Source organism: Rhea americana, unplaced genomic scaffold, assembly GCF_003343005.1.
Source record: "Rhea americana isolate MKP2758 unplaced genomic scaffold, rheAme1 scaffold_66, whole genome shotgun sequence".
NCBI classification, from domain to species: domain Eukaryota; kingdom Metazoa; phylum Chordata; class Aves; order Rheiformes; family Rheidae; genus Rhea; species Rhea americana.
This window is the reverse complement of record NW_028186823.1, coordinates 4312315-4338293: the sequence shown is the minus strand read 5'-3', so window position 1 is coordinate 4338293 and position 25979 is coordinate 4312315. Positions and strand designations below refer to the sequence as shown.

Genomic DNA, 25979 nt, shown 5'->3' with positions numbered 1-25979 from the left:
TGGTGAAGTGACTCTTTTCTGTGCTTTTCGTCAGGATGTCGTAGTGGGGTATGTGTCTTTCTAAAAGATTCAAATTGTTCTACACAGCAGCCTTGGACTTAGAAACACTTCAGACACTTTCAGGGACCAAGTCCTGCTCTCAGAAATAGGTCCATTATTTCAGTGGGGAGAGGAGTAAATCCTGAAGTAGTGAAGCTGTGAAAGTAGGTACATTTACACTAATAGCTGGCCGTGAATTTAAGCTCTATGTTGTGCTCTATACAAATAATTAGACTTCTTGGCTCTACTTCTGACATTAAGTTAGGTCCCTTGGGTAACATTCACAGCATTTTAGATGTCTACAGTCAAAGAAAGTCACCCTAAATTCCTCTCATAATCTGTGTTAGGATGCGATGACTCACACTAGGGACCTGAGAAGAGAAATATTCAATATGTGGGAGATTAGAATGACAACCTCATTTATACACATCTGCAGAGCTAAATGCYACTTCTTCTGCCTATGCCTGGAAACCTTCCTAAAAAAGCACCCTCTGGGCAAGCTTGATTTCRCTATGCAAAAAATATGCATATGCAAAAGGTTTGGTAACTAAGAGATCAAAAGTAGTTTAAACTGCCTATCTTCTTGCCATTCATACACGTGAATGAGCTCATCACTGGTATGTGTCATGCTCTGAAGCACTGATGACCCCAAAGGGCTAATTAGAACCAGACAATCCTTATCATAACCTTTTCCCTTTCGAATCTGAAAATAGCTATCCTATTTTGCTCCTCCTGGGGCAACTGTGGTTGCCCGCATGGTCTACCAGAAGCGGGGCTCAGCTGTTAATGAAATCAGTGCCCTGTTCAGCTGAGGTAAGTGCACATGTTCTTACTCTGTGCCAGCTGTGAAGTARACATTAGTTTAAAATAACTTAACTGAGGTTAAGCTGTGATAGGCCTTGTCTGTGTGTTTGTACTCAATATATGTATGTTTTAACTAATTTTATTTTTCATAGATCTTTGATTTTAATTCCTGACGCTTCCTAGTTTATTGTGAGTTGGTTTTTATATTAAATAACTGATTTATTAGTGCATAATCAGACTGCAAGGGGGCTGTAATTAAAAAAAGTTTAAAAAGTATATTCCATAAGCCCAATGAAAGAGCCAGCTATGGTGTACTTGGAGCTTGGAAAGCCAGCAGGAGCAGATCTGACACACTCAGTGTAATCAAAGCACCTTAGAGTCAAACTCCTGGTTTCAGATGGAACTGTTTTTTCTTTTTTTCTTTTTTTCCTTATTGTTAATTAAAGGTGTCTGGTAAACCTGATTTTCAGTGGCACTAGAATCTGCTCCTTGGTTACTTTTTGTCTTCTGCTGTTTTGGTTTTACAATCGCTTTGAATTATCTATTAGGTGTACTTGTGAAACTTGGAAAAAAATGAAAGCTACATAAAGGCGACTGCCYTGTGAAGGCAACAGCAGCTCTTCAAGGTGCTGATGGGTAGTTAARTGTGCTCACTCACTGATATTTCAGAGAAGAGGCAAGATCAATAAAATCATTTATACATCAGCTTGAGGAAGAAAATAAAAATGTAGGGTTATTTTTAGTTTTCCTTGAGTGAGATCTTATTCTATAGTAATTATTTAAAATGCTTCAGTTCCAGTGTTTAAAACCATAATACTGTATTATACTGAATATCCTTTAATTTGTCATTGATAATACCACAGTGCTTCTCTTTCTCTTGTTGCTAATATGAATCCTTTGTCTTTTCCTTCAGATAATCATAGCAATGAGTCTGATTCAATGTTCCCAGTAACATTCAGACCCCAGCCCCGACTACGGCCTCTTGAAGTGCAGTACCGCCAGGAAGAGCTTATTCCAATGGCACACTTAGATAGACTTGCTGGCCCATCCAATCTGTCAGGTCGACGAGGAAATTCAATCACCAGGGCAGACACTCTAGCTCTAATGCCAAAGCCACGATTCACTGTGGAAGAAGTAGAAGAGTGTGAGTCAGAAATGATGGCACCAGCCAGGCCATTAGCCAGATGAAGCGCAGAGAAGAGAAATGTTTGCATCTCTAGGGCCCTCTGTGCACCACTCCAGAGAAAATAACAAAGCTCTCATACAAATCAAACCATAATTTCCCTTTCAGGGCCAGTACACTCATTCTCATATCACTTTCAAACACTGTATCAAGGTACACTGTGCCTCTGAGAAGACTCAAATTCTTATATGTTTATATTAAACTTGCTTTTCAAAAAAGACATTGGAAGAGAGTAATATGATCTTTGTAGATGTTTGGACATGGATTTAAATGACAATAGTTGGACAACATATAATGCTGTCGGTGAAAGTTGATATTGTTTTCCTTTATATTCTGTACTATGGCCTTAATCCAGAAGAAGAAAACACTTAAGGGATGTGCTTAGGTTTAGACACATGAGTGCCCAAACTACTGACTTCAACTTGGCAAGAGCTATTGACCTCAAAGTAATCAAGGTATTCTGGGACAGATTTTTTTTAATAAAGGATTTTTAGGGCACCTAAATGCCACTGAAGATGACTAAAAGGGTATTTAAGTGAAAAGAACTGTTTTGTGTACATTTTCAATGGCAATCCATTGGTATCTCAGTTTTGACTCCACGAAGTGCCTGCAGTTGGTTGTTGTGGTGGTCCAGAACTGCTGCAACTTCAACCAAGTTCAGCACATAGACACCTATCACCCACCTACGCCTGTTTAGCGGCACCCTGGTACATACAACTCCAGAAAGGCCTCTTCAGGCAGGAGTGCTGTAAAAACCCTAACACAAAGTTCAACACTTTTATTTGTGAACATGGGCCTGCAAGAATGTGCCCTGTGGTTAACCACACTAGTCCAGTAAGCAGGGGACTTTGTAGAGAAGAGTCAAATCTCCAGCTTTTCCCCCACTTTGCTCAAAGGTACTCAAATCACAAAGCCACTCTTCACAGTGAAGTTGGACCAGCACAGGAGTTGGGAGGCAAGAGAATGGGACTAAAGGAAAGGGAGATTTACTCTAGCATATTGATGTTGAGGAGGAGCCCTGTGTTTTGATACCAACTTTTCTTTTTTTTGGGTGTCTGCTTACATAGTGCATTTGAAAAAAAAATAGAAATACCTGGGGGAGGGAGGGTGTACACGTCAAACTTCCTACCAAGCTCCCTTCCAACTGTTTGTGTGAATCCATGCTCCAGCTTCAGCGGTGGTTGTGCGTAGTGGCAATGACACATAGAATCATAGCATCAGTAAGGTTGGAAGGGACCTCTGGAGATCATCTAGTCCAACCTCCCTGCTCAGCAGGGTCACCTAGAACAGGTCAGACAGCGCTGCATCCAGGCGGGACTTGAATAGCTCCAGAGAAGGAGACTCCACTACCTCTCTGGGCAACCTGTGCCAGTGCTCCGTCACTCTCACAGKGAAGAAATTCCCCCTCACGGTCAGGTAGAACTTCCTGTGCTTCAGTTTCTGCCCATTGCCTCTTGTCCTGTCACATGGGACAACTGAAAAGAGTTTGTCCCTGTCCTCTTGACACCCTCCCTTTAGGTCCTTATACACATTGATAAGATCCCCCCTCAGTCTTTTCCCAGATCTCATAGCTGTTCCTCATAGGGCAGATGCTCCAGCCCTCTGATCATCTTTGTAGCCCTATGCTGGACTCTCTCCAGTAGCTCCATGTCTCTCTTGTGCTGAGGAGCCCAGAACTGGGTTCAGTACTCGAGATGAGGCCTCCCCAGGGCTGAGGACAGGGGCAGGATCACCTCCCTCCACCTCCTGGCAACACTCTTCCCAGTGCACCCCAGGAGACCACTGGCTTTCTTGGCCACACGGGCACATTGCTGKCTCATGGCCAACTTGTCATCCACCAGCACTCCCAGGTCTTTCTCTGCAGAGCTGCTCTCCAGAAGGTCAGCCCCCACCTTGTACTGGTGCATGGAGTTATTTTTCCCTAGGTGCAGGACTCTGCAGTTGGCCTTGTTGAACCTCATGAGGTTCCTCTCTGCCCAGCTCTCCAGCCTGTCCAGGTCTCTCTGAATGGCAGCACAGCCCTCAGGTGTGTCAGCCACTCCTCCCAGCTTGGTATCATCAGCAAACTTGCTGAGGATGCACTCCATCCCCTCATCCAGGTCATCAATGAAAACATTGAACAGGATGGGACCCAGTAGTGAGCCCTGGGGGACACCACTAGCCACAGGCCTCCAACTGGACTCTGTGCCACTGATGACGATCCTCTGAGCTCTGCTTTTCAACCAGTTCTCAATCCACCTCACTCTCCACTTGTCTAACCCACACTTCCTGAGCTTATCCAGGAGGATGTTATGGGAGACGGTGTCAAAAGCCTTGTTGAAGTCAAGGTACACAACGTCCACTGCTCTCTCCTCATCTACCCAGCCAGTCSTTCCATCAGAGAAGGCTATCAGGTTGCTTAAGCAGGATTTCCCCTTGGTGAGGCCATGCTGGTTACTCCTGATCACCTTCTTTTCCTCCATATGTCTGGAGACGACATCCAGGATGAAGTGTTCCATCACCTTTCCAGGGATGGAGGTGAGGCTGACTGGCCTAGAGTTGCCTGGGTCCTCCTTCTTGCCCCTTTTGAAGACTGCAGTGACATTGGCTTTCTTCCAGTCCTCAGGCACCTCTCCAGTTCTCCCGGACTTTTCAAAGATGATGGAGAGCGGTCTGKCAACAACATCCGCCAGCTCCCTCAGTACCCGTGGGTGCATCCCATCTGGGCCAATTGATTTGTGGATGTCAGGCTTGCCCAGAAGGTCTCTAATCCTTTYCTCCTCAACCAAAGGAAAGTCTTCCCTTCTCCAGACTTTCTCCCTCACGTCCAGGCTGCAGGATTCCTGGGKGCTGCCCTTAGCAGTGAAGACTGAAGCAAAGAAGGCCTTCAGTAATTCTGCCCTCTCTGCACCCCTTGTCACCAGGGCCCCCGCCCCATTCAGTAGCAGGCCCACATTCTCCCTAGTCCTCCTCTTGCTGCTGATGTGTTTGAAGAAGCCCTTCCTGTTGTCCTTAACATCCCTTGCCAGACTCAATTCCAAATGGGCCTTAGCTTTCCTCGCCGCATCTCTACATACTCTGGCTGCATTCCTATAATTCTCCCAAGTAGCCTGTCCCCTCTTCCAAATTCTGTGTATTTTCCTCTTCTGTCTGTATTTGGCCAAGAGCTCCTTGCTCACCCATGCAGGCCTCCTACCCGCTTTGCTGGACTTCTTACTCATAGTGAGGTACTGCTCTTGAGCTTGGAGGAAGTGATGTTTGAATACTAGCCAGCTCTCTTGGACCCCTCTTCCCTTAACCCATGAGATTCCCTTAGGAAGCCAGAAACTATGGACTTGAGTCATTTTGGATAAATTCTAAAATTCCAGTCACCTAGTTTCTTTAGTCGAACTCTGTTCTAAATGGAAGCAGCATTGCCACTGTAAACTGTGTTTTAAAATTATAGCTGAATTGATTGTACTCAAAAGGGGGATGGTTTGAATCCACACATCCAGAAATTTGGGCTTATAGCTACACTAATCTCGGATCTGCAGCTGAGAAAGACATCAAGTTCAGTCATGCTTTCTTCACGTCTACCTCTCTCTCCTCCACTCAGAGCTTGCTTAGTTGCCCCACTCGAGGTTTTAGTCTGAAAATCAGGGAGAATTAGAGATAGCAATGCTGTCTCCATGCTTTCTTTTTTGACTGTTGCTGTTAAGCACTTGTATGTCCTAGACCAGATAAGCATTTATGTATAAGTTATGGCTTACAATTATACAAAGCTTTCTGAACTTTTGAATTCTCTGTGCTTTTCAACTTCCTTTCATGAAATGCAATGGCACACTATTAATATAGAAAGCAGGTTTGGGGTTTTCTACTGACTGTGAATGAACAAGGAAATACAAATCTATACCTGAAAATCAACAAGTAAATCCAGATTCATCACATCACATGAAATGGAAACAAACAAACAAACGAAATGGCCCAAATAGCTTTTAAATGAAAAGTTTGTGCCAGGTCTAAATCTTATAGCAAGCTATATCGAGGTATCATCAAATCTCAATAAAAACTTTATTTTAAGAATAGAACAGGATGATTGCACAAGATCAAGCTTTAAATTGCACTATGAGCTATGCAGTAACCACAAGAAATTAAATTGAGGGCAAAATCAACTTTTGTCTGACGTGGTCCTTATGCCACACAGCTCCACAGAGGGCCATGGAGGTGTAGGACCTGCTTTCTGTATTGCAGAGTCAGGAGAGGATGGGATCATCAGGACTTGTTTGTGGGTGATGTGGACTGGAGACAAGCCTTGGGGAAAGTGGTAACCTGAATGGAGGGTGAAGAAGGGCTAATACCTCATCTTCAAGAGAGAGAATATGAAGGAGATTAGAGGAATTACTGTGAGCTGCAAATGCAGCATTTTCTCTTTAAGAAGATTTAATGAAGGAGCTGTCTGGGGGAAGTGAACAGATACAAACTGGGCAAGAAGAGGAAGGTTAGTGTGATGTCTGGAATAACACGGAAAAGCACCAAAAGGATACATCGTGAAAAAGAGAGAGACGTGCAGTCTGGTTAGGGTATTTTTAAAAGGTGTGCTTAAAATTTACTCAAATTCTTTATTAAAATGTTGTATGTAATTGTCTCTCATAAGTCGGCAGTAAAGCATTCAATTTCAGATGACCATTTAAATTAGAAATGGAGAAAAATAATTAAGTCTTTCTAAAATACAAATAAAACTAGTGCATAGCTGGAGTAAATTCTCCAACTTTTGGTGCATTCCTAATCTTCTCTCTCAAGAAATCAGTGAACCACATCTTCAAATAGTGCAAAGCTGTAGAACATCTAGAAGTTAACGAAGCTCTCCTAGGTTTGCAATCTGGCCCCAAACTTGCAAAGTTTATTTTTAGTTTGCTTTCTTAGCAATTAGAAAATAGAACTGGAGGAAATTTTCCTTCTGTGCCATTAGCTGCTGTTAATGGGTTTGTTGGCTGTTAGCCAAGAAGCAATGCTGCAGATGCCCGCATAAAATACACGCCAGTAACTATAAAGTTGCACTGTTTTTATTTACATAGGATTACACAGAGTGGAAAAAAATTCTCCTTAAAGAAGTGTATTACGTGTAGCTGAAATGGCAATAACTAYGGCAATGTTTTACGACAGGTAACTAACTGTGTTATGGACTCTGAGGCCTGGTCTTTAAAAAAATTGAACCAGTTCAAGGTATGAATTTAAACCCACTTTAAGTCCTCATGCTTGTGAACGTTCTTAAATTCTTATGCTTGTAAATATAGAAAGGTAAGTTGATCTACTATCTCCTGGTTTAGATTGGTACATTTAGTGTTTACTTTTACTCAGGAATTTGCATTGTACTAGCTAGCCTGGCTTATAAACTGATTTAAGCTGAACTAGCACAGGAGACTCAGGCCCAGAAGATGAAAATTTGTTATTCAAAATCCAGAGAAGAGATGGGAATTGCTAACCATAAGATAAATAAGAAAATAAAAAGAACAGTGACAATGAGAACATATTTTAATAATAAAAACAACAATGGTCAGCATATCGCAGAGAAAGGGAGTGAGTTATGAAGGTTGTGAAAAAGTTCTGAGTAACTGACAGTATTTCCGTATTTATTACACGGGATGATTAACTGTGAGCTCCTGTTATTCTTCTTGCCGYGGCTGTTTCTCTTCAGCCAGCACCCTAGGCAAGCACGAACTTGTAGCAAAAGGAGCATCTCTTCCTCAAAGAGCTCCCAGGCGAAGCCGCAGCACCGCGGGGAGCTCGGGCAATCAAGACGTGAYGGGCGCTAGCACGACGGACGCCCCTTCTGGGGCAAGCCGCGACCTCGCTCCGTTTCGGGCACGCCGCGTAGCAGAGAGCGCTGAAAGCGGGCAGCGTTCCTTCTCCGGTGCCAAACGGTGCCCACTGGGAATTTTAACGACTGTGTAATCAGGAGTGCCTTGGTCTGCGCAGCACCCGGGGCAACAAAACGCCGGCTACGGCTACGTAGTAACGCCGGCAAGCAAGACCGGAAAAGATGCTGTGAAAGGCCTTAGAAGTGCTTCCTGTGTYGCATGAAGGAATGCAGATGCAGGTGGAATAATTCGCCTTGTAGCATAGTTCAAAACTAAAATAAGCGGAGCAGGTCTGTGTGAATCAGGCTGGAGAAGAGCAACTGCAATAGTGGAGACGTAAAAGAATGAAGGCCCACCTCAAACTTCAGATGGATTGTTAGAAAGCCTAATTCTGATGTACGGTACGGTTTGATGTGCTGTAGGTGTGGGTCCAGAGAGAAGACCAGTTTAAAAGGCTAAGGTAAGAATTGTTGAGAGCATTTAAGAACAGTTACACRAGATTCAGCAAACTATGTCAGCGATTCAGGCTGGAGAGGCTAGTAAAGAAGCAGGAACTGTGATCATTTTCAACATGAAAAAGATAGCTTAATCCATATTTATGAGCAGTCAAAGACCAGTTTTAAAGGGGACCAGTGATATCTACAGGTGAAATCATCAAATTGACGAGGTTATGGAAAAAAAAAAAAAACAGCAGTGAAGTGGTTCTTATTTTCTTACTGGCATGCRAACATTTAGGATTGACATTTTCAAGGGTTTTCTGCTGTAACAGGCCCTGAAATTCACTTTTTATTGTCATGTAAGAAGGGAGACTAGTATTCAAATACCTGTGWAGGACTCTGGAAAATATAGCAAATTTTTCCAAGTTTCTTTTCTTTATACCTATTTTTTAAAAAATTTCTATCTACTTGCATGTATAGAGCTCAATCATTAAGAGTGGAAAACCAGATTTTCTTATCTTTATGTTTTGTTTGCTTTTAGGGTAGGACAATTACGCTTATTGTTTTGCCAAACACTCTATGTTTAAGAACCTTAAAATCAAAGGTGTTAGGTAACATGAGTAATATTCTGACCCAGCTAAGAAGACTGGAAATCTATTGATTGCTCAATTGCCTAATTTATTTTCAGTCTCACTCTTAAATGCATGTGAAACTCCCGCCCCCGCCCCAGCTTTGGTTTCACAGGTGTAAAATTTCAAAAGTCAATATTAGTTCTTGTTTATTTCTAGTCCATCCTTCCTCCTGGAACACTTAGGATTTCTACTACCTTTCAGTTGTAAGAAATGAGACGTGGATTGCAGGAAACGATGCCAGGTTCTGATTTTCAGATTTCCTTGGCAGGGCAGATTACAACCATACCACTAGCGGACAGACAGTCAGGAATAGACAGCTTAATTGTACAACATCCCTGACTTCTTTCCTACTATTGTTGCAGGGGCAAGCTAGGTAAAAAGAGATACATGCCAAGAGTACCTGCAGTGAGCTAGGGGCAAATGTATTAGTCACCCACAACCTACTGTCCTGTTTGCAAACACATCTCGGATTGCTCAGAGCTTTTCCATAATAAGGTATTCTGTTAAATGCAAAATTTCCATAAAAGAGGCTTCAAGTCAAACTGCCCTTGCGCCACTGGGTTTGTCAGGTGCTAATTTAAAGCCACAAACAGGTACTGGGCCAAACACCATTTGCTCCTTTCTTTTCTATATTATCACCAGTGATAAGGAGTGACAAATAGTGAGTTACGCACAAATGTTAAAATAAAAGGGCTTCTATCTTTTTTTTTAATATCTTGGAATAAAACCTATAGCTCTCTAACTAGTTTAGTTTGTACCTTTTTTAAGATCAAATTTCACGTCACAGTAGCTTGTTTTGTGTGAATGCTCTGCTGAGAAAACAACATATTAATGAAATTCTGTATGAAAAACTCCTGTTTCCCGAAGGCTAGCTGCCAAAATATATTCAGCTTCTGTATTACATGATGATGAATACTGATAGCATTTGCACTGCAGCACAGAGTCTTCCAGGTGCCATGTGATGTGCGCAGGAGCAGCAGATAACGCAGAAGCAGGGTATCCTGAGAATTATGCCAATGTTAACCCCCCTGTGTGAAGGCTGGATAGGCTTGCACAAAACAAGCGAGCCATCAACAGAAACAAGTGCCAGGAACTGGACGTGAGACCACAGTCTCTCAACCTCAAGTTTACCGTTACTTCCCTTGGGATTCAGGTGACCGAAACCTGCAGAAAGGAACAAAAAAACCAGTCTGAAACTGCTCCTCCTGCTTTCACCACAAAAAGAGGAAGAATCTGCATAGAAATAATATTGTTTGTGCACTGCTTGAAGTCAGGCAAAAGGACCTGCTGTTTGCAAACACTTAGTGTCCAAAAAGCATCATAAAATTTGATCATATTTAGATATATGTACAAGATACCTGCAATGTAAATAAGACATAATTCTTCATTCATTCATTCCCTAGTACATTCACTGCTGTTCCTTTCCAAAAATGACGTGCATTTTGCATGGTTAGCATAGTTGCAAAAAGCCTAGTAATATTTAATGGAYTACTAAGGAAAATGAGAAGAAAATAAACTGTGGCAAATACATTTTTTCCACAGAAGCTGAAACTGAATCTCTTAAAAGTTATTTCTTTTCCACTTTGGTCTAGTAGGAAGGGGAAACTGTAGGTGTTTGGTGCAGATATTAGACTTAGGAAAAATCTCTTCAGCTTTCTGTACTGCTGTTTCTTCACATCTAAAATAGAGGTAAATTAGTCATAAATAGGTACTTAAAGCTATCTGAGATGCCGTATTTGTATGAATGAGCCCTCTTCTCCCCAAGCTGGTAGCTGGAGGCCAGGAGGCCCCTTGGGTACTTTTGGATGGTCTGTGTGGTAGCTGAACTGCACCCCAGAGGCAAGAGTCTCTGGGAAGCTAGACAACACTGCCCGTGCACCTCGGGGTGCAAATCAGTTGAGCGAACGTGTATGGCTATTTTGTGGTGATGTGATCAGCAATTTAGTCTCCCTTGATGCACAGGGAGCTTAGGCACCTACCCCTCATGTAGGCACTGACGCAGGAAATCTCTAACTGTAATTGTCCGAGTCTGAAGTGAAATCCCACTATCCTATTCCTTTAAACCATTTTGATACCTATGGATGACAAATATCTTTTCAAAACTAGTTGTTAGGACTGTTTCATCAATTGTTTTGAGGTGGATCTTTTTTTCCTACTCAAGAAACTAAGGTATTTCTGCATGATCAGTATGTACCCACCAAAAGGCAATATATATTTTTAACAGTGCCTCACTGTGTACAATTCTTATACTCATTTTATTTCTAAAGTATTTTCTGTCTGCAAGTATATTTGGCTCCAGCTACGGTAATGGGTTTAGCAATAGACAATTGCAAAGCTCACATTACTGCTGGCTCAAATGAACCCTTTAGCTTCCATTTCTCTTAATGATAAATATCCCCAAATCATTCCTCATAATTTTCATAAGCATAAAAACATAGATTCAAAGGAAAATGATTATTGCTGACAAATTGTTAATCATGTCTCAGCAATTTGAAAGAGCTCTTTAAGGAGCTTTTCTCTTGTTTTATGTAGTGTAAAAAATGCCAGATATTGAATTACTAAGAGCTGCAGAGCAGATATAACAGCCAATGTCAAGACTAGATTTACAGGTCTTGTTTTCAGGTAATGAAAGAATGACAAATGTACAGGCAAAACTCAAAATCTTACTGTAGTTGATTTTTCATGAGTTATGTTAAGTTCCAAAGCTCAAAAATGAATCCATTTAACAAACTTCTTTTTGTACATATATTATTTTTGATTTGATTTTCAACACTCCTCTTACACTCCCACTACGGGCAAGTTTTCCTGCACTAGTCTCTCCTTAAGGGATAGACTAAAACTTACCTAGATAAGAGCATTAATACTGCTGGAATATTATTACCATTTTATCTGTTGAAAAAGGAGTGTTTTCACCAAAGAGGAAAAGAGCTGCAGTGACCTCTGTTGATGGAATTAAGCAATGTAGTTAGAGAGCCAAAATCGAAAGGTGGCACGTTCAGATCTTCTGCTGGGATTAAATCAGGCCAAAAGTAATTGGCGCAAAGTGGTTTTTAGGTGGTATAGGGGAAAGAATACTTCCCAATGCACACTGCAATCAGAATCCTCATCAGGATGATTGCCTTTTGAAAGTGATTTTTAGAACATTTGTTCTTCTCTCATCTAGAATTAAAAATAAAAGTAATCTCTTGACAAGTGGCATAAAGATATATAGGCATAACACATGAGGAGAGATGTGTTTTTACAGATGATATCCTGCATTCTAGTAGTTTACATCACCAAAGAAAAGCATCATCCTCCTAYGTATTGCATGATCTGAATCTGGTGAGTGGTCCGTTGGGCCAGGCTGACACACTGTCGTCTTGATAATTTGAGGCAAAGAAGCTCTTCAACTGGCGGGCTGCCTTTTCAGAGAGACGTATCTAGGAACTGTCATGCTTTTATGACCAAGAATTCGGAACATTTCTTTATGCACTAGTTCTGATCCAGGAAAATAATTAAACACATAAATACCCACAAGGATCTGGGCCTTAATGCTTAACTTCAAGGTTGAGAGTAGTAAATCAAAGCCTTTAAGGACTGATCATGTACAATTAAAGTTACTGAAATCAATAAGAAAAATTCCATTAAGACCTAAGCAGTTTGTGAGAATTGAGGTATTAAGTCCTAATTTTCTTCAGACTTGTGCCTTTGCTTAGGATTGCTCAATGTTAAATAGAGACATAAATGAAGATCAGGGCTTTGTATAGTTAAAGTTCTTTTATGCTTTCATACTGTCCAGTGAATGACTAGTACTCATGCTATTTGGCTCCTCTAGGAGCCACAGTAGTACAAACTGATATATTTTTCCTCCTATATCTAGTCTTATGGTAGGTCTGACATTGACAACAAAGTTGGGTTTTTTCCTAGAGCAAGGATTTTAATTTGTTAATAACTATGTCAGACCCCCAAGTAGTTTATTTTGGGTATACCTTTCAGAACCAGTGCTGACCCTCTGATCCTAAACCATGGTAGAACAGATATTGATAATGACACTTTATTCATAAATTAATCCATTATGGATTAATGGATTATGGAATACTCACTTGGCTTTGTAGAGAATAATTAGTGGAAGCTTAAGGAGGAAAGAAAAGCCAAATTTATTCTGTTTTTTAATAAAAAGTATGAAAAGCTATACATAATCAAATATTTAATTTTAATATAAATATATTAAAATAAGAAAATGAAATGATAAATCAGTACACCGTGACATTATTAACTGGTTGTTAGAGGTAGCTACTTATCTAAGGACCTTATGCTTTTAGTCATCAAGGAAGTATTGATGCCCCATATAATGCCCCATATAAAATTAATCAACTTGACAAACACCTTCATAGACTCCTGGGAAAATTATGTCCCTTTTTTCCCTCTGTATGAGCATTTTCTGACAATTTTTTGAAGGGAGTAGTCAGCCTGGGAAACACATAGAGTGGATCAATGACTTCTCTGCCTCAGTATATTTAGCATCCTATGAAGATCTCTACATTTTAAATGTCTCTAGCTACCCACTCACTCTTCCAAAGATAGCCCAAGAAGAGACTCTATTTGCAAAGGAGTTTATACATTAAGTAAATAATTCCTTATTAGAATGGTATACAGAATCATTCTACATAAAGAACAATTGTATTCTACCAAGTTAATCTTGTGGTAGGTCACTTTTTTTTAGGTTACCTAACATTATTCTAAGCCCCACATTTGTTAGATTTCATATAGCTGCAACTTTTGCTCTGAAGTCTAAAGTCACTGGTGCTCCGACAGCTATGCTGAAACTGAGCCCCAGTCCCACGTGTATTAGCTCTACCACTTCAGACGTGGTCTAGGAAGCAGATTATGACTCAGAAGGAATCAAAATACTTTACTGTCATTCTTCAACTGTTCATTGTTATTACTAAGCATTCAAGTTTTGTAGTTTAGTTCTTTCCCAGTTTACTCTTACAGTGCAATTATGAACAAGTTCCTGAGTAGTTATTTATACACTAGGCTTCAGAGGTCAACTCTTTTGGCTTATCTTATAGGAAAGAAAGGAAAAAGTCAGCAGTCATCTTTTTTTACATCTGGAAAAGTATCTTTTTTCATACAATTATAACTCAAACTGTTTGACAGGAATTTGCTCAAAGTTAAAGAATATCTTTGGATCGAGATTAAAAATGGAAAATTACATCTTCAAAGATGTACTTTTCTTTAAATTACTAGTATGTGAAAACTGTTTTGGAACTTTAATTGCTGCTACAGACTTACTACAAAATAAACTTTGCAATAAACCCTGGCTGATCCTTATCTATAACCAAAAATCTCTACACTGGCAAGAATAATATAGGGTGAAATACTGTTTGGACTTGGAACTTTTTGCCACTGAGTTCAACAAGGCAGGAGTTCCTCTTTCAAACAGCCCTGAACTTCTCCTCTTCTGGGTATATGGGGATTATTTGGATCCTGCAATAATTGCTGGTTGGGTCAATTGCTTGATTTTTTACAGTGGGGAGTCTTACATACTTTCTGGTTTTGGCATCACACAGAAGCTTTTGGGCATGATTTCTCGGAGTAAACTGGACAGTCCAAACCCAGAGTTTGAATGACCTCTTGAGTCAGAAGTCAACTTCTCTGCTCAATGTCAGCTCTGAACCCTGACAGTTATGCCGGTTTCCAAAAGTTGTATCTGAACTTGCCATTCTTCTGACCATTCTTATTTTGGCAATTTGCATCTTTCTCCTTAGTCTTGTTTTAGCATGTCCAAGGTAGGCACACCTGAGGGAGGCTGGACCCCAGGAAAGCTCCCAGACTAGTAATCACAGCAAAACTGTTAGATAAAATACCCTCTAATGTATGCCTCCTTTCCCCTGTTACATGAATGGTCACTGAGAGAACAGCTAGGCAATGTTCACAGTTGCAAGTCTGCTCCTAGTAATGGTCAAAACTCAAATTCCTTGCCAACATCATAGCATAATCAGGAAAAGAAGTGTGGAAAAGATGGACAGTGAGGGAGAGGGCATCTCACTCAGCTGTGTCTATTATTTTAATTGTAGCAGGAAAAAAAAAAAAAAAGGATTGGAAGCCACCACATCCGACTTCAGATGTGCAAGACCAGCCTGTTAACTCTTGGTTCCTTTTACACACAGCTGTAAGAGTCAGGATCTACAGAGTGACTGATGGGGTCTGTGCTGGATGCAATAGGCAGCCCCTCTCAAAGGGCCTGCTGCTTGCCAGCAGCCCTACATGGGGCCCAGAGTGACAAGTTGGGCTAGAGATGCCTAAGTTTGAGACTGATGAGTCACAATGAAAATGAAATTATGACTGCCTTTTCCCGGTGATTTGGAAGGCTTTGTATAAATTTTAGTGTTTCCATGGAAAACTAAATTTTCTGTGATGCTAGGGCTCAACTCATGAGTAGGTGTTAAAAGCTTGACACTTTTCATTGTAGTTCTGTACCTGGATACTAGTATTAGCTCTAAAAAAAATAAGTTCCAAGCCAGAATCGAAGCATCTGTCAGTAATCATGTGCCCTGTGCCAGTGTTCATCTAAGAAGCCCAGCTTCATTTTGCCCTAAGAATATATCTGCCCACACTTATATGATCCTGAGCTAGTCTGGGAATCTCTCTGCCCAGGCTGTAATGCATGCAGGATCAAAAATGTGTTAGATCCTTGCCTCTGGACTTCATGCAGCTTCAAGTATTAAGACATTTAATTTCTACAGAATAAAACGCAGGTCAAACTGATTTCTCTTTTCTCTGAGTTTTTTTCAGATGACTAGAGCTGTTCTGGTATTTTTCAAACATGGTAGGCTGGTTTTTGTTACCTTAACAGGTCTGACACCAAAATGCTGGTCTAGCTGAGATGAAAATGAGAACCAAACTGCTTCTGTGACAAACTGATACCTCACCGCAGTGCAAGTAGGGGTTGACTGCACAGGACAGATATGTTGCTGCCGTTCCTTCCTTCAAAACTGGCATTATTGCTTTGCTGGTATTTTCCAAGCTATTCACAAACAGAGAAATGGATTTATTTATCTTTGTGTACCAAGAGATGACAATCCTTTTTGCCCAGGCTTATCATTAGAAGCTTTATTCATTCTCTTCTTCTTCTTTTTTTTTTTTTTTTTAAGCAATGCATTCCTTCCTCAGGAGGTAGATGGAGTGTCACCCTGGAGAAGTTCAAAAAGTATTGATAATTAATATGAACATAATTACCCCTTCTTTTGCATGATTTAATGTTCCAAGAAAGTTTATTGAACAAGAGAACAATCAGAGGCAGGTTCAAATACAAGGGAATGGATACAATCCTTTAAATAAAGTAATGCTATCCTGACATGGCTTGTGAGTACACCGGTTTATTGTAGGCATCAGAAGGAACTTCCCTATTTCTCCTCGCTTTCCTGTTGCAATATTAGATCAGTGACTAGGACCAAGATTTCCATAACAGCATAAAGGATTTCACCACACACTTGCCAATACCTTTAGGTCAGCAAGAAAACTAGAGATCTGCAAGCAATCAATATTTCTCTTTACATGATTATATATATAAGAATATTCTCAAAGCTATTGTAAAACAACCAATTCTTCCAGAGTACATCTGTTCATGCCAATGTCTAATATAATCCTGTCTTAGATGACAAAATACACATTCTTCTTTGAATGCCCATGCTCATGAAAATAGAATGGGAAATATTATGATACTGTACTCTAGATTTTGTTTTCAGTTCACTTCCCTGCTGACTTTTTTCCAGAATGGGCTGGGGTCTGTGCTCCAGCCTGTGGTTAGGCTGTATTTTTTTTTTCTAAACAGCCTCTTCTCTGATAAAAAACTATGCTCACATTTTGATCCCTGTATGTAGTTGTGGGATGCTTTTTTTCCCTTCTTCTTCTTCTTCTTTTTTTTTTTTTTTTTTTTTTTAATATAATTTGTAAATGCTTGGGATTAAGCCAGCAACTTTGACATTTAAGTATCTATGCCTAGTTGAATGGTTTAAAAATACAATTTTCAATTGAGATATCTGCATTCATGAAAAAGGGGAAGAGTCCTTTAAAATATAGAAGTGCTAATCAGAGGTAATTACATGGAGGATATATTTAAATATAAATAAAATTACACACACACACACACATATATATGTTAACATACCTCTACATGTATATATATGTGTGTGCGTGTGTGTGTGCATGTGTGTGTATAAAAATGAAAAAGAGAATAGCTAGGAGAACATGCAGCAGTGGTGAACTTGTTTGCTACCTAACTATAACTACTATGCTGACATAATTAAACACAGAGCATATGTAGGTACAGAGGTTATGAGAGTTAAAGTGCTACTGATGATCTCCCAAAGAATTCCACTGAGGTCACAGTAAAAGCTTGTTCTGTAAAAAGTTTCATCAGATCTTTCCAGTGGTGTAAGTTACACTTGCATTTAAAGGTTGGTCATTGAAGTTACCCAAAGTCATTTTACTGAGTCAAAGAAATTTGCCGCCTTCTTCATGATGATATATCCAGTTTCCTGCTACAGTTGCCAGTAACCATTAGTTCATTTACAAAAATTTTCACTTATCTGGGAGTTATCCAATTTAGTGTCCAAAATTTCCAGTATTTCCTGAAAACTGCTCTATCCTTTTCCCCCTTTAAAATACCATTAAAATTCTTTGAAAGGTTTCATCATTTTAGTAATTTATTCTATAAATTTTGATTTTATTATTTCAAAAACTCTGGTATTGAAGATATTTTACATTTATCTTAATATCCTTTTGGAAGGTTAACTGAGGTGTGAGGTTCAACCATGTCAGCTCTGAGATCAAGAAAAAGTTCTTTCTCTAAAACAGAGGATTTTGATGCTTGTCTGCTGATAGCTCTAACCGTTGCAATATTGAATGTTTTAGGCTGAGGCTCTCTTAATCCCACCCGCTGAACCTGTTTTACTTTGAAGAGAGGGAAGCATTGGAGACAGGGCTGCAGTTCAGGAATGGTTTCATGTGCAGCTGAAGCGGTGGAACGGCTCACTGCTCCTGAATGGGGGAGGTCTCCCTTTCCTCGTGCCTTTTCTAATGCCCTAGCAGCAGGATCCTGCCTTCCCCTTGTTCAGGCTGTAGTGCTGGTTAAGTCCTTCCCTGAGCTTGATAGCATTTTGATTGTACAGTTTTTCTACCACTTTAATGTGCTCCGCAGGCTCAGTGCTGCCCGGTGCCAGAGCTAGCCCAGGATGAGGTGCAGGAACCCAGTGGGGAGCAGGGAGAAGAGGGCAACCTTCTGCTTYCAGTGGCGGCAGTGAGCTGTCGTGGTGGCCTTTTGTAACACCRTACCCTTCCTCTCCTGTGTGGAGAGGCAGAGTTAATGGCTAGAGTCCTGAAAAAGGTCTCCTTTGTTTCAAGAAATGGGACAGCTGGAGGGAGGCTGTGGTGATGCCTTTCTCTCACACACCTATATGAATGCGCTCTCTAGGGGATAGGGAAGGAAGGGAGAGTATCCTACAGCTTCTTAATCAAGGTGTTCTGWGGTTTGGATAGATCATTCAGGACTCTTTGGACCACAGAGGGAGAGCAAACACCAGTGAGCATGACTTTCTAGGTTAGTAAGTAGTTTGTTCCTCTGGAAAAAGGAGCATTTGGCTGTTTTATGCACCCAGGGAAGMACTACATTTAAAGCACATAGTCTACAGGCACTGGCATGCTGATCTTCTCTTTGTCATAAAGAGTGGGTAAACAGATTATCTCTTCCTCTTTTATACTTGCAGTGGTTGTTGCTTGTCTACAGCATGGAGCTGCTACAGAAGAAAGGGTTAGATTCTTCTTTCCACTACTAGTGTTCACAAAGGCAAGCTTGAATGGAGAGAAGCAAGAAATTGAATATTGTTCTCCTACACATTCAGCAACTTTCTGATTGCTGTGTTGTTGAATAAAGAAAAGACATCCACAATCAGTTCCTCTTTCTTTGCTCACGTTTTAGAAGCAAGTTGGCAACCTCTGGTATACTTTAGAAGAAAATGATCGCTGCAGGTATTTCCTATGGACTGAGGTGCTAGCTTGCTTGGAGAACACCCAGTTTGTGGATCCTGTCTGACACCTACTGCTGACCTCAGGCAAGATGGACAAGATAATTTTCAGGTACAATTTCAACACTTCATTCCTCTAACTCTCTTTAATATTTGGTCCCAAATAGCTTCAAGTCATTCTGGAAGTACTTGTGTGTGGAATTATAGACAAAGACTTGGGAGTCTGTGACCAAGGATTAGTCCAACCACTGASATAGCCAAGCAGATGGCAGATCAGACTCCTTTCTCCTCAGTCAGGACTGCTCACTGTAGCTTGTGACCCAAATCCTATGAGCCATTGTGTGTAGCAGCTGTCTCTCACCAAATCCTTCCAAGGTGTTGCTGTGTTGAATTCCTCAACTCTTTTGTCTTTAGCAGCATTTGGGAAACACGCTTAAGTTTGTGCTAGTGAATTATGTGTTTTCCTGAAAATCAGAAAGAGTMATTTGATAAAAGGTAGCTAAATAAATAAAAAGATTCTTTGCTATTCAACTTACATTTTTGACTGTGTGATTATGGTAGTTACAGAGAACCTTACACCAAAGTCATCTTTTAACTCTSATGGCCTTATTGTCTATGTTCTCCCAACTACACTTTATCTTTATGCAGCACGGTACAGGGTGGAGTTTTCTAAGATGTTTCTTCTTTATGCCCATGCTTGAATTATTCTACCTTTCCATGTTATTCTCTCTGGTAAGGCATCCTCCCTTGCTTCTTAGTGATCACAAACACAAAGCCAAAATTCACATGCAAAGAAATTGATTTGCTTTCATTTCTTTCCTGATTTTTTTTCCTTTACTGAATTCTTTTCCTATGCTAATTCTTTTCCAAGGACAGTATTATGTGAAGAGGTGGAGAAGGTTTATTTTTACACAGGACCTTGGAAGAATTCTAAACTGACTAATTTTTATTGAAAACAAGATGCATATAACATTCCGGGTGAAACTTAAAGTCAAACTCCCACCAAGTCATGTGGAAAACCTGTGTTCACACCTACTGTCTACTGCTCGTTCAACCAATCAGCTGAGATCAACATTTAAAGATTCTGCAAGGTATTATTAACCCTCTGCAATGAAAACACAAGGACGCCAGAGTTGTAAGTAATGGCTAATTAACTTCAGTAAGTAGACTGGATAGAAATAAGAAGTAAAGAAAAAATGGCAGAGATAAGCAAGTTTCAAACAAACTTAAGCCACCAAAAAGAAGTAAGAATTCATCAATGCTTCAAATGTGTATTTCTGTATCCTAAGAGAAAGTTATACATAGCATACACAAAATATAACCTATCTGAGTTTTCTGGTTCCTCCAGAAAATATCTGCTCACCATTTAGCCTCTGTATACACTGTATTAGTACACAGGCAGTTAATTCTTTGGCCAAGAATGGCAGCAATTCAGGAGTTGCCTCTTAGTGCAACCTGGATACAATCTGCAAAACACCTGTTTGGGCTGCTTTCACTTCAGCTGTACAGGAAGCCATTTCCTTGGCTTCCATGGGATATATCAGCCGAGACAGGGTGTCAAAGCTGACAAGCTTTGAGGGTTGTGGAGGATACTAGTTAGTTTTTTATGCTGTAGCCACAGGACGGTGCCCGTTGGCTCAATGATGAATAGCTGCCGTTCGGTTCTGATGGAGTGAGCATGGCGTGTGTGTGTTTGTACTTCACAGGCACACAGGTGCTCCCTGGTATAAAGAGGATAGATGAGAGGGAATCAGAAACAAGGGGCCAAGTGAGAAAGGAGCCATAGGATAAACTCCCTGTACTTTCCACATACGTGTAACAACTCCAGCTACAGGTTATAAAATGAACTGACGATAAACTACATGATGATGTCCTGTAAGGTATTCCAGTAGATGTTTCTAAATGCCTTTGATGATCTGAGTCCTCCTGCAAAGGGACTTAGCAAAGGCCTGAATCTAATCTGTGGTGCTGGTACAAAACAGCTCATGTCAATGAAGGTGGAATCAGATTTTAAGCTGTACTTGTAAACTGAATATAAGCACATAGAAGAAAGCTCCTGGACCAGAGTGAGTGGTCATTAAAGGAGAATCTGGGAATAAGGTGGCATTTGATTTGTCTCAGAACAGAACACACCTTGGAAACATTATTATTTACTTCAGAACTGCTTGAAAAACAAGGTGATTTTTTAAATGTCATTTTCTTTGGGGAAAAAAAAACAGCTTAGCATTTCTGAAAAGATCATTTGTTTACAATTTTTTGCCATTAAGCTATTGATAAAGGGGAAGCAGGAAATGTACCTTATCAGAGAGCTAGCTTCCTGAGACTCTAGGATGAAATCAGCCTATACCTTGCCTGATGCGGTGTTTAGATCCCCAGCCATTAAAATTTGCCAGAGTTATAATTATTGGTTATAGTACTAAAGCAATCTGCTCAGTCACCAAGTCCAACACCTGAACTCATAGACAAGCATTTAAACATATAAATATACCAAACTCTGTTTTAAAAAGGGGGAAATTTCTCACTGTCTCTTATGATGCCATTGCAAGGCTGAATAACGAGGCATTCTCTTAGTGATTAACTTTTTTCACAAAAACGAAGAAGTTAAACATTTAAATAAGTATTTCTGCATTCTTGGCAGTGACAGGTACTAAGCTTGGGAACAGTGGCTATTTTTGACACCCAGTGTGGGGACATGGCCTCAAAAAACATTCAACGCCTAAGTGTCCTGGTGCAGAATGAGCTAAAGAAGGAATTTACAGCTTAAACATTAAACATGTTGCTTAGCTAATAAACAATGAGATTGTTTTAATCCTTAAGGGATGGAGACCAGTCTGTCATCTTTGGTTCTGGGTTTCTGGCCAAYGTGCCCAACAAAGTCATTTTCCAGTATATGGCGACGCTGTGGGATATGAGTAATGAAAGAAAGGAAAAACAGCACAAAACCCCTCCAGTCAACTCCTCATGATTTTGCCTGTGTTGCTCAGAACACAAGTGCACTTGTAATTCAAGGATTCAAAAATTGACTTAATGGGTTATTAGCATTCCTGGATATAACTGTCCATTTGGAGCTAGAGACCTCCTCAGTCCTCCTGCAATAGCTGATGGTGGGTCCCTTTGTCCTTCTGGGCGATATTTAATTCCAATGCCTTGCAGCATTGCAAAAACCTCTCTGTTATTTGATATCTAAGGCATAAAATGGTCTCCCAGAACTTCCTGGCTGAACCTGCTATAGCTGCTTGTCACAGTGACCTGTGTCTGTGTACACACAACACGGCTTGGGAAGGCCTTCGAGAAGTCATTGAGAAAGTGTTCACGCAGGTGCAATTAACTCTGCTAACCAGAACAGCTGCTACTCTGGGAGGTGGCTGCCCATAACCTGCAGGAAGAGCGGGATGCTGCTCTCTCGGGGCTCCRTACTGGGATTGCTATGAGTGGTGTCTCGGCAGTGCAGCTTCTGAGTGCAGCCCCAGAAAATGCCTGAAAACCAAAGTYTGTCACTCTGAATTCAGCACTGCACCTCAGCCTAGTGCTCAGCATCGCTGCTGGGTCATTCATGGGGCTGCTCCTGGAAACTGAAAAAACAGCTACGGTTCTTCCTTGTGCCTTGCATCTGTAATCACGTAGTCTTCTATCTCTGTCACTCCTTGAACTCTGCCAGGTTAGGCAGCTAATGGTGTCTATGTCTTCACTCTCAGCCCTTTCTGATTTAAAACCAAAGTTGTGTGGACACAACAGGTAACATAGTAAGGGCCATAAAATGGTTTACTGAAGTTCAGATCTGCACAACTAAATTGCTACCATTAAAGTGACTGTATTAGGGAGATATAAAACCTTCTAGTAGATGTGGTTTATGGTGAAGGTTGCTAGGCAGCCCTGGAAAAGTCTGTGGAAAAAAGACATCTTCAACGGGCTATTGATTTCATATAATAAATCACTTGATAGCTGAGATATTCTTTCACTAATTAATGGGTTTAGAGACAAAGGTACATGGTCAAGGCCGTGACTATATAGTCCTAATAAAGAGCATCTAAGCTCTAATGGAAGAAATATTGCTAAAATAATGTGCAAAGTGAGTGCCCAGCTTCCTACCTCCAAATTTTGTACAACTATCAACCAAACATGCTTATAGTTTCTAATTCCCATATATCCACCTAAGGAGGCATTTTTAAATGAGTTAAAAACATATATCACCTCTTTGTTGTCTATTCTCCCATAATTCCTTGAACATATTAGTTAGATGCATCATGGGCACATGTCCTCTGTGTTACTGTGATTCCCATGTGGCTGCTGATGTTGAACAAGAACTACCTTTATTCTTTAAGTAATCTAAACACTTTCTTCTATGTTCTAGTGGAAATGCTATAGTTTTTAATGAATTTATTTTAGTAACACACTAATTTATTTTAGTAAAATGGTCCATGTTTAATTTTCTGGACTAAACTTCTAGGGGAAATTTGAAGAAAACCTTTGTGTCCCTTTTAGAGAAGTGGGTAGGAAGAAGAATGACATTTATAGCTTTCCTCTGAACCAGGAACACAGATTTTACAATAYTGCTATTTGGACTATGCCAGAGAATACTCAAGCAGTAAGCAACTTAAAAGCTCCTCTGCATTCTATCTCCATCAAAATAAAATGTCAGCAGTAGAATGTCATTTTTTCCCATTTGCTGAAAATGCCTGTCAAAGTAAAATATCAGTGAAAATTATGGACAAATATCTATTTATATATTCATGAAAAAAAAATATCTYTTTTTGGATCATCTAATTAGAGAGCAACTATAACATTGTTCCTAGGAGATTAATTTATTGAAACAGTCACAACAGCATTATCAAGAAGAGTTTTCTTGATATCAAGGAAAGATCGGAAAATTAAACATGTAAACATGATTACAGATCACATGAGTTTTAGACAGTCACTAAAATGGGCTGAATTTATGATACAGTGAAAATTCTCATTTACTTAAATCAGTATATACATTTTTTCATTGTGAGAGCAGAGTTATCACAATGATAATAAGGATAGATCTTTTCCTACTATATAAAGTTGGATTAATATTAACTGATGACATAGAACTCTGTAACTCAAAGCCTCATCTACAATGAAAAGGTTACAATGAAGATAAAACTAAACTTGTGATAAATTTAGAAAGATTAGAAAAACATAACTTGTGATGGTTCATAACACCTATATTAATGACCTGTTTAGTGTGATTACTAATGGCCTCTTTCCCAAACAGCACACTCTAGGCAGCCCAAACAGTTCCTTGCTCTGGTAGTAATTAGAAGCAGCGATCAATAAATGGACTAAAAAACAGACAAACTGCATTATGTGAGTTACCATCTTAATATGTGAGATAACATACACCTTGTCACAGGAAATGCTGTTAGCACTGGATCTTGTAAAGCGCACAAAGCCGAAGACTAGAATTAAAGAGATGACAGTACCCATGGAGGCAGACACGGTGTGGCACAAAGCGGGCGCTGAAGCATTGGTCGGTGACTCGTGGGAAAGCCCTCCATGGCTCATTTGCGGTCAGGCGAGTGCGGCGTTCCTGCCTTCTGTTTGTGCTATCATGGGAGCGGTGCAGAGCGACCCGACACAAAATTGTTCCGAGTAAGAGCAGATGCATTGAGCTGTCAGGGGCAGAGCCATGACGAGACACTGTGGCGCCAGGGACACACCTGCACATCGCAGCTATCACTCCCCCTGGCTAAGTGGGCACCCCCCTTACCTCCCCAGGTAGCTTCAAGGCTCAGGTGTGTTTTTCTCCATGTGGTGGTGCCCTCATCAGGAGCTGCTGTTGTGTGGATAGTGGTGGGGTCAGGTGGAGTGTGAGCGGTGTTGGCACAGCCAACACTATTGCTACCATGTCCTATGACTTGGATGAAGCGGAGCCAGTGGGAATATTATACCCTGCTCTTCTCTCTCAGATAAACCCTCCCCTGCGTTTTAAGGCCTTCCACCAGCGGTCGAACCCTCCGGCTCCTGTGGGCTCTGAAAAGGTAGAGCTTCAGCTGCACAAGACTGGTGGCAACAAAAGGCAGCATTTGCTGCAAATACTGAGTAAGACCTCGCAATAGCTTCAGCCTCTTATACTGTGATGGGCTTTACCACATCCAGTTCTAATGAGCATTGAAGTCAAATACGGTCCACTTCCCTACTGGGTCATATTACACAATAAGGAAAATCCCATCCAAAAGGTAGAKATTTTAATCTATAAAATCTATCTATAAAACAGATATTTTATATCTATTTTAACAATAAACAAGATGATTTTGATTTCTATTAATTGTTGCCCACTCCAGTTTTCTTTAGTCTCCCATTTCTTTTGTCCCTGTGTTAGCATATTTATTTGTTATTTCCCGTCTTACCACTRTCAGGTAAGTCACCTGTCTCGGGATTAATGATGTCATTTCCTTATTTTATTTTTCTTCCCATCTATGAGCTTCTATTTTTTTTATTTATTTTATTTATTTATTTTTTAAATGTATTACCCAGATCCGCAGCAATATCAGGGCTAGAAGGATTCCTGTTCTATGTGACCTTTGGGGTTTTCTTTGGAGAGGGGAAAAGGTATTGGGACAAATGATGGCAAATACGCCTGACTGTTGGAAGGTATTGATGACCCCCAGGAGAATGAACCACACTCCTKTGTCAGTGATGGGAGAAACTTGTGATTGTACTGAACCTTGTGAACTGGACTCCAAAGCGTCTCTCTGACTCTATCAATACGCAGAAGGTGGGTTCTCCAAAGAAACCTATAGGACAACACAGAAGAACATTTTCCATAAAAGGGGTCCTTCCACATTTTGTACACATTAGAACTTTTCTGCCAAAAGGCTTCTTTTTTGCTTCTGTGACAAACCAAAAAAACCCCAGCCAGTTGTTCAAGATTTCCAGATGTTGATCTAGCGGCTAGTGTATCTGCTGGGAAATCACATGATGGTCCATTTTCCTGCTATATAACGTATTTCTTTGGTGACCGTTGTATGGGGATAGCAGGACTTCCCCAGCACAGAGAGGGATTATGGGGTGGTGTTAAAGAACGTGAGACCATGGGA

The 25979-nt window shown here is 40.5% G+C and overlaps 1 protein-coding gene across 1 annotated transcript in view; it reads left to right on the top strand.

Annotated features, from left to right (window-relative positions):
• SLC9A4 (solute carrier family 9 member A4) overlaps positions 1–2031 on the top strand; it is a 34812-nt gene extending 32781 nt beyond the window's left edge. Inside the window, exon 12 of the mRNA XM_085320774.1 lies at positions 1757–2031. Coding sequence (XP_085176900.1) covers positions 1757–2031 — 275 coding nt within the window. The remainder of the gene's footprint in view (positions 1–1756) is intronic.
• The last annotated feature ends 23948 nt before the right edge of the window (positions 2032–25979 follow it).